This window comes from Siniperca chuatsi, linkage group LG4 (assembly GCF_020085105.1).
Source record: "Siniperca chuatsi isolate FFG_IHB_CAS linkage group LG4, ASM2008510v1, whole genome shotgun sequence".
Lineage (NCBI taxonomy): Eukaryota > Metazoa > Chordata > Actinopteri > Centrarchiformes > Sinipercidae > Siniperca > Siniperca chuatsi.
Window position 1 is genome coordinate 13,826,138 of NC_058045.1, and position 8,219 is coordinate 13,834,356.

Below are 8,219 nucleotides of genomic sequence, written 5' to 3' on the forward strand. Positions count from 1 at the left end.
ATTATTATTCTTTGTCATTTGAGGAATTATCATGTTCTAAATTTTGGAAACAGTTAGCGTCACCATCATTTGGGTGCTTTGAGAGATGCAACAGGAAGTATGTTGCCATGAAGTGAGTAAGCTGTGGGCTACATCTTGAGCCCCGTTTTTATTTGCCTATATTTGTTTACATTTTGGCAAATTGGCACTATTAAAAGTATGCCTGATAGTATTTGGAGTTACAAGGAGCGTCTTTTTTTCTATTATTTCTAAGCGGATTTATGGACACTTATTCGCGATGGACATCGGATACAATGGTAACCATGGTAAAAATGTACGTCACTATTAGATGTGTTCAGATTTGACTGAGTTATGCCTCCAAAAAGGTGAAATGATTTTTGACGCAAAGTGCGGCGCAGCAGTGTTACCTTATTTTCCTCCATGAGCAACTGCTGCAGCTCCAGCTGCTGACCGTGCTGACAGGCGGGCCAAATTACAATGGAGAACTTGCTTTTAGGACACCAATATGCACACGTCCCTTTCACCTCTAGCAGCATCATGTCTCTCCCTCCGCACCTCAGTTTGAAAACCTCTGTGTTAAATGGTAACACTCCAGAGTGAGGTTGGAGTGACCTGGGGGGATTCAGTATGTACTCAAGGACATTTTGATGGGGTGTGGTTTGCCAAAATGGGAACTTGAACTGGCAGGAGAGAGAGAGAGAGAGAGATTCTCTAATCCCTACACCACCCAGCAGTTTACTGTTATAGGAAGAAGTAAAACGAGGCATCGAGCCTTTAATTCTGTGAAGATGTACAGTGCAGTCTGTAAGTATTTAAGCAGTGGCACATTTTCTGTTCTTTTGGCTTGACTCCAAGACACTAAGTTTGAAATGAAAGGATGACAAAACTTTACAGTAAAGTGCTGACTTTCCAGCTTTAAGAGTCCTGGAGGGTGTTCATATCTGTAATAGATGAATAGTGTAGGACTCTATAGCCCTTTTATACATAGTCTTGTATTTTTTTAATACAGTTACCACACCGTTGAACCCAATCTGGATGTAAACACCCTTGCATGAAAGCTGAAACTCAGCACTTTACCCTCAAGGGTCATTGTTTTATTTCAAATCCAAAACGCTGCAGCCAGCAAAACAAACAGACTGCAGTGTTCTGTAGCTGACAGTGAAGGTTAAAATGCGATATGTGCTGGGTGGTGCTGCTGGCAGCAGGTGGTGCTGCTCTCAAACCAAAGACCTGGAGGTATGTTGATGTTACAGTAGCATCAGTTACTTCAGGATAGAGACATGAACAGGAGACAGTTGCAGGATACTGAACAGAGTACCCAAACGTAGAGAAGTGAGACAGCATGATATCCTGTCTTTCAAAAAAACAAATCTACCATATACAGAAAATTGTCTGTCATAAATGTTTATTAAGAGTACAGAATCATACATAAAGATGCAGAGATAAGCTGTGACGTTCCATGCAGATGCAGTCACAATGTATTCACATTTGCATCAACACATCCACCTGTATGGGCTTTTGCAAATGTTCAAAATGTAACAATGGCACATTTTGTCTATATTTACTGTGAACCGTCTGGATCAGTTGATGTCTCATAGGAAAAGACACCAGAGGACAATTCAATGTTTTTTTATGACTGTGAGGAAGACATAAATGACCTTGAAGATTTTGACCTTATCAAAATATAATAACATACCATTATGTTAAAATACACTAACATGCAGTATTACAGTTTTGCACAGTACTATAAACAACAGGAGCCAGATGCTCCTGGTCTGGTCTGATTTACTGCTTTTTAAAGCAAAACAGACTCATTCATAAACAGTATTTTATTTTCTATTTTATAACTTCCAGTCCTTTAAAAAACAAAATCCATACTGTGAAGTAAGTTTAAGTTTGGCCCAGAGTATAGTGGAGACACTATAAAGCTTTATAACCAGATATAACAAGTAAATAAACGTGTGATGAAAATGTGAGTGTATAATACGTGTGTTTGCTCTTTAGGTTCAGCCTTGCTGTCGCAGAGCTGTGATGAGGTCCTGCAGCGGCTCAATGTCCTCCGGCTCCAACAGGGCGTGCTGCCGGCAGAAGAGTGTGAGGTGTGTGAAGAGTGTGTTGAGGTGTGGGTGCAGACCCAGCGCAAGAGTCTCTCTATAGTGAGACCAGTAAATGTGAGCCAGAGTCCTGAAAAACAGCAAAAACACCTTCTGGACCAGAAAGATGAAGCCTGTTGGAAACATTGAACCTGGAAAAGAGGGAAGAGATAATGGCTTTGGGAATGTGATGCACAACAACGCAACATAAATAAAATGCCTTTTACCTGTTTTTGTGGGGAACACATCTTCGTCAGTCAGTAGCTCCTGAATGTATGACATGGCATAGTCAAAGTAAAGTGGAGCAGAGCACTTCAGCTTCCTGCCGTGGTCATCGGTCCAAACATAAACCCTAACAACACCAACACACGGCCATTAAGACAACATGCTATGTGTTCAGTTATCAAGGAAATAACAGAAACTATGTTTAATGTTTTGGAAAGCATAAATATTATATCACTCTAGGGTCACCTGAATAAACCCCATCTGCTGATACAGACTTTCAGATGCAACTGAAAGCTCTGTTTAAAACTAGGATGTGTTTCCATAGTCAGAAATTAACTTTCACTATCATGACTCAAGTTTAGCTATTATTTGAACAAACATTGCACAGGTGATATTTAAAAAAATATCCATTTCTGTTTTAAAATTGTTGTCAAACCAGGAGATAATTAATGATGATCACTTTATTCCTGTGCATTTCAAATGCAGTGCTGCTGCAAAAATTATTTCTAAATTTTATCTTAAAGGGTCAGTTCACCCACGTCATAAAAAAATGGTGAGGCTTTTAGATCTCAAGCCTCGAGAAACTTCTGCCTCCGTCCCATTCACCGATTTATCAATGTACTTTTATAACATTGCCAAACTCACAATTTAAAAAAAGTCAAATACAGCAGAACCAGAGATTTTGTCTTTTTTATTCCACGCTTTCTTCTTCCTTGTCAAAACCTGGCGACTACATTACCCACAATGCCACGCGACTGCCAACAGGTCAGTTGGAGATTTGAGTGTGTTATGCTAGTAGCAGCTAATGTAGCCTCAAGCCTCTAACCTCAAGCAGAGATGAAGAGCGGGCTACAGAGGTCTGGTAAGCTCACTTCTTTCTAACTCCACACCACCAGATTTTTTTCATTATTAAATTTGTAGTCTTCAGCCCCAACCGCCGCTGACTCAAGTGACATCACTTCAGGGAATTTATCAGATCCCTCTGGAGCCACAAAAGGCTTTATACAAGTTGTTTTCCCCCACATATACGTTAGTACTCCCCAAGACCTAAAAGGCTTTGTAAAATTGGTGGAGTTCCCCTTTTAAAGGTTATATTGATTACATTAACATTTTTATGTAGACAAATATTTAAAAAAAATAATACATCCACAGAACTTTTAGAAAGGTGCAGAATAAAAGTATCACTTTTCCTAAAAAAAAAATTCTGATTGTGAATTAATCATTTAAAACATTTTGACGGGCCCAAAATTAATGTTTTGTTTGGTTCCTGCTTCTAACAAGGCTTGTGAGCCAATAGTATAACAGCGTTGGTATCACATGGTATAGCTGCCAGTTAGTGTGGAAAAAACACTGACGTTAGCACATATTAGCTATCTTAGCTTAATCGTCCGAACAACAATAAACCAATAAAATTACACTTCTGCATATTTAAACAAAATAAACAACAACTACCGACAGTCATAGTCCTTAAAACCTTAATTAATGTGGTGTCACCGGTTAGATTGTCAAAATTAGAAAAATAACAGCTTCAATTTCTGAGGAGCTACGTTAGCATTAGTGACGGTTGTGCCTTGTTACCTAACTTTATAGTTCCCTCAAAAAATGTAACGTTATAACAAAGATGTGTATCAGAGGGGATTTAGAAGTGGGCCAGGGTCCGACATAACTGATGGCCTGGGGCCAGTACAGTTTGTCTGTCACTGGTTTGTCTGGGCCGGTGGCGGACTGGTCTGCTTAGGAAAAGACGGTCACTCTTCTTTAAAAAAGGAGTGGATGTGGGATCCCAATATATTACCAGTGTGACACGTCGAAGATAAATTAAAGTTCAGAGATACTGTAAATCTGCTCACTATGCAGTTAAGATCCAAAACGTGACTGTTATTGAGGGTGCCATCTCATATAGCAGTTTAACGTTAGCCCTATTATGAGACACTTCGCTGAGGCACTAGCTAGCCATGTAGCCAGCTGCGTTGAGCTTAACAGCTACGGTACTCACGTTAATATAAAAATCTCAAAATACTGACATGATCATACAGTCGTCCTTTCTCCCTGTAGCCATTGTTGCTGTGTAGTGCACTACTACGCTAACAGTAACGCTAGCTAACGTCAACTTTTACTGTAGCTGTCTGTCTAATGTCGAGCGCTGTGAGTTTTAATAGCATCCCTACAATGTACTGTACTGTACTATTTGATTGGATTAAAATGTAAATATTTACCTACTGTCTTATAGTGTAAGGATGATTGAAATGTCATTTTACGGTAAGTGTTGCAATATAGGTCCTATTATTTTTAAATGATGGGAAAAAAAGGGTTACCTAAAGCTTGCTAGCCATATCCTAAGATTACCATAGATGACGTTACATGAAACACCACCGCACAAAGTAACCTAAATCTATAGCTAATGTATGTTGCAAAATTAATTAATTACTCTATCACGAAAGATTCATCACTTGATATGAGTCTCACTCCACTCAGCCATGAAATATGCAGTTTGTACAGCGAACCACTGGAATGGAATGAAAGGGGGGAGAGGGAGTGCGTCATCTAGTGGCTGGATGTTATCAATGTTCTCAATAGCACCTTTAACAATGGAGGTGAATACTATTTCATTTGTGCTGCCCAAAGCATCGAAAAAACTACCATTGGAGAAATTCAACAGACATTTGTCTTTCCAGAAACAACATCCAGGTTACTCAGGATAATCCTGCACTGTCAAAAAAGTTTTCATGATTTTGGGACAATTTCTTTGGTAGAAAGTAGTTCATTTAAAAATGGTCCACTGCAAGGCCTGTGGATATCTCAGAACCTCTGCAAATAAAACTTTAAATATCTGCATGACAAGACACCACTAAGATAACGTGAGAAAATATGTTTTTTCATCTTGTGATTTGGGTGAACTGACCCTTATGTGCAGTATAAGCTCAGTAACTTACGTGTTGCCTGGTCCACAGGCAGTTGGGCAGGTGCTGGGAGTGCAGAACTCAGATAGTGCACTAGAGAACAGGTTGATATGCTTGAAAAACGCCACCGCTGAAAAAAAACAAAAAGAAGAAAATGACATCTTGTATATATTCCTATGTCTGTTTTTTGCAGTGTGTGGAGGATAGTGAGCAGGAGAAAAGGGGTACAAAAAGTCAGAAATCTGCTGTGTTTAATGGGGTCTACTCACTGTTGCTGGCAAGCCACTCTGCCTTGTCGACGCCAGGTGGCAGCTCTGTGAGGGCAAACATGTCTGTGTGTGTGATCCGCTGGCACACATACTGCTGCCGCAGATATGGACGCTCCTCCAGAATATTGTTATTAATTCCCCTTGGGAAGACAGTGCAGAGTTAATGAAGCAGAGACAGAAGAAGAAAGACAGAGAGACAGGAAATACAGCTGTGTAAAACAATCGATAGGTCAGTGGATTATTTACTCCTGCTGCAGCCAGTACATAACACGTTTTACGCTCTGTGATGCTCTCTCATCTGTCTTGCCCTCTGTGGCTGGCACACACACACGCAAACACATACAAACACTGCTGTAACTGCAGACTGAACGTCCAATAAACCAGCAGTTAATGTAATGAAGGCAGTCAATTCAGAGCTAGAGTAATTACTGTTAATGAAGCTCACTGCTGCTGTAGTCCGTGCTACAAAGCAAATAACTGAAAGGACTAACGTTGTGCTAGTTAATGTACAGAGCTGAGTGCTGAGGCCTGCTGGCTTTACCAAATCTCTCTTTCCTACATCAGCTCATATACCTACTGATAAGCTACAGGTAGTGCTTTATAATCAGTAACACGGGACTGGCAGCTTGGGAACTTGTGATAACTATAGAGTGCAGGAAATGAGTGATGTTTGCGAATGCCCGAGTGTACTGGAAAGTCAAACTTGGCAGCATGATTTGACTTTATGCAAACAGGGAGGCCACTTTAGCGCAGGTAGTGTGCTGTGATGATGATGATGACTGCTCTACTCTGTCTCTTTGATAGCTAGAATTTTAGGATTTTGGGAAGATGGTGCTTTGATTTGGCGATTAAAATTAATATTTCAAAGTGTAGTGGAATCAGGCAGCTGCCACGCTCAGTTTTTAGACATCTATACACACAACAGCTGAGAGTTTGCTCAGTGTGACCTTGCCTATTGCGATAAGGGAAACACAGTGCTCTCTATGGGGTTTCACTCCCCCTGGTGTAAATGTGTGTGTGTGTGTGTGTGTGTGTGTGTGTGTGTGTGTGTGTGTCAGTTAGTTTAATGGTCTAAACAGCAGGTCTTTGTCCAAAGAAAAGGTCAGGAGAGGCAGAGAGGGAGGAATAGTGACAGAGAAGAATGTAAACATTAGCTTCTAAAGGTACACTAGTGCAAACCCTAACCATGACAAACTTCTCTGATGTCCTCAGGAACTTCTTTTGTTAACATCCTGTTCTGTTCCAGCTCCATGGTATTGATTTAATCACCGCCTCTTGGCTACCAGTTGTCAGCACACAAACACAATGAACCCGGAGCTACTTGTAATGTAGTGTTTGTGTGTAAACACACTCCTCTGTGACCCTGCTCTCCTGCTCTTGGCCAGTGAGGGTGAAATAAACAGCCAGCTGACTCCAAAAGATTAATCCTAGAGCAAATATTTGCATAGTAACTGCGCTAACACCCATGTACGTCTATGTATGTCTTTCCTCATTTTGGTTCAAACTACTTTTCAACATGTGTTCCTGCCATTAGAGGAATCCACCTTCCCTGATGCCATCGGACAAATATGCAACACACACACACACGCACACCGACACACCGACACACACACACACACACACACACACAGAGTTATCTGGAGAACATTCCTCAGCTGCCAGCTTTCTAGTCATGTTTCTTCCACACTACCCATTGCTATAATTACATCCTCCTTTTCTATACATGATTTTATGTTCTTTCAGAATACAAGAGTATAATAAAGGTGACTATAGAAAGACGGAACAGCAAATGCAAAACACTAAACTTATTGACAGATGGGAAACTGAAACATGAGTATAAGTGTGAGGCGTAGGACGATAGTGAAGAAAGACGAAATACAACTTACAGTTTTTCACTGCTGATGTCTGACAGCTGCAGAGTCTTGCTGTCTGTCTCCGTAGCCGAGGGGTAACTCTGGCAACCCCCCATGGCGTGAAGCTAAGAGCAGAGCTGTTGGTTATGCCAGCCCCACTTTTCCATCCCCAACATACTAACCCACACACTTCTACACACTACTGGCAGCATATGGTAACCACTGCTCAAACACAAACATCTCTCAGTTCACAAAGGAATCCATACAACTGACAAACACATATGGTCCCTTTCTGACAAAATTTTCCAAAACACAGAAAAAAAAAGTAGCCCTGGAGTTGAGGACTGTCTCCTGTGCGGAATGTGAAGATCTCCAGCTGTCTGCCCCTCCTTTCGCTCCAGTGATCCAGTGTCAGTGTGTATATGTCTCCTTTGTCTGGAGTCCCACACCCCACAGGCTCCTCCTCTCTAAACTCCAAGCGGACAGGCAGGTTTCTCCACAACCCATTAAAGTACAAACCACAACTCCGCCTTCTTCCCCTTTCCACCCACTGCATACACACTCTTTTCTCCACGTGTGCCCCTCTCTACGGAGAGAGCAGGCAGGTGCAGATGACAAAGTAAAGGTGGTTTTCCTCTGTGGAAGTGGAAAAGAGATGGAAAAGAGGGAGGAAGGCAGGGAGAAGAATAGAAAGAGAGGCTGGAGCAGCGGCAGGTGTGTTCAGTATCTGTGCTCCACTTGTAAACTACAGAGGAATGCGATGACATACATGGTGTATCTGAGCCAAGGAATGAAAACACACACCCACAGTGAAAGCGCAATGATATATACTAGATAAGACTCCAAGCTGAAAAGTGTGAATATGAGAAGTGTATGAAC

The 8,219-nt window shown here is 41.3% G+C and overlaps 1 protein-coding gene across 2 annotated transcripts; it reads right to left on the reverse strand.

Moving 5' to 3' along the window:
- Nucleotides 1–1,388: 1,388 nt before the first annotated feature.
- Nucleotides 1,389–7,819, reverse strand: LOC122875511 (MOB kinase activator 2). 2 transcript variants are annotated; one of them, XM_044194740.1, is made up of 5 exons: nucleotides 7,374–7,819; nucleotides 5,488–5,627; nucleotides 5,252–5,348; nucleotides 2,321–2,445; nucleotides 1,389–2,245 (listed from the first exon to the last, which is right to left on the reverse strand). In XM_044194740.1, the coding sequence occupies exons 1-5, from the start codon at nucleotides 7,454–7,456 to the stop codon at nucleotides 2,007–2,009; spliced, it is 684 nt and encodes a 227-aa protein (XP_044050675.1). In that variant the 5' UTR covers nucleotides 7,457–7,819; the 3' UTR covers nucleotides 1,389–2,006. The 2 variants fall into 2 exon arrangements, with proteins under 2 accessions (XP_044050675.1, XP_044050674.1); XM_044194739.1 differs by having other exon boundaries at nucleotides 1,389–2,445.
- Between the last annotated feature and the right edge of the window lie 400 nt (nucleotides 7,820–8,219).

Bases quoted from the DNA above. Each gene is read 5' to 3' on its own strand.
- LOC122875511 (XM_044194739.1), bottom strand. From the start codon at position 7,456: ATGGGGGGTTGCCAGAGTTACCCCTCGGCTACGGAGACAGACAGCAAG. The intron at 5,349-5,487 runs GTGAGTAGACCC...GTTTTTTTTCAG, and splicing joins AGAGTGGCTTGCCAGCAACA to CGGTGGCGTTTTTCAAGCAT. The intron at 2,446-5,251 runs GTAAGTTACTGA...TGGTGTTGTTAG, and splicing joins GCCTGTGGACCAGGCAACAC to GGTTTATGTTTGGACCGATG.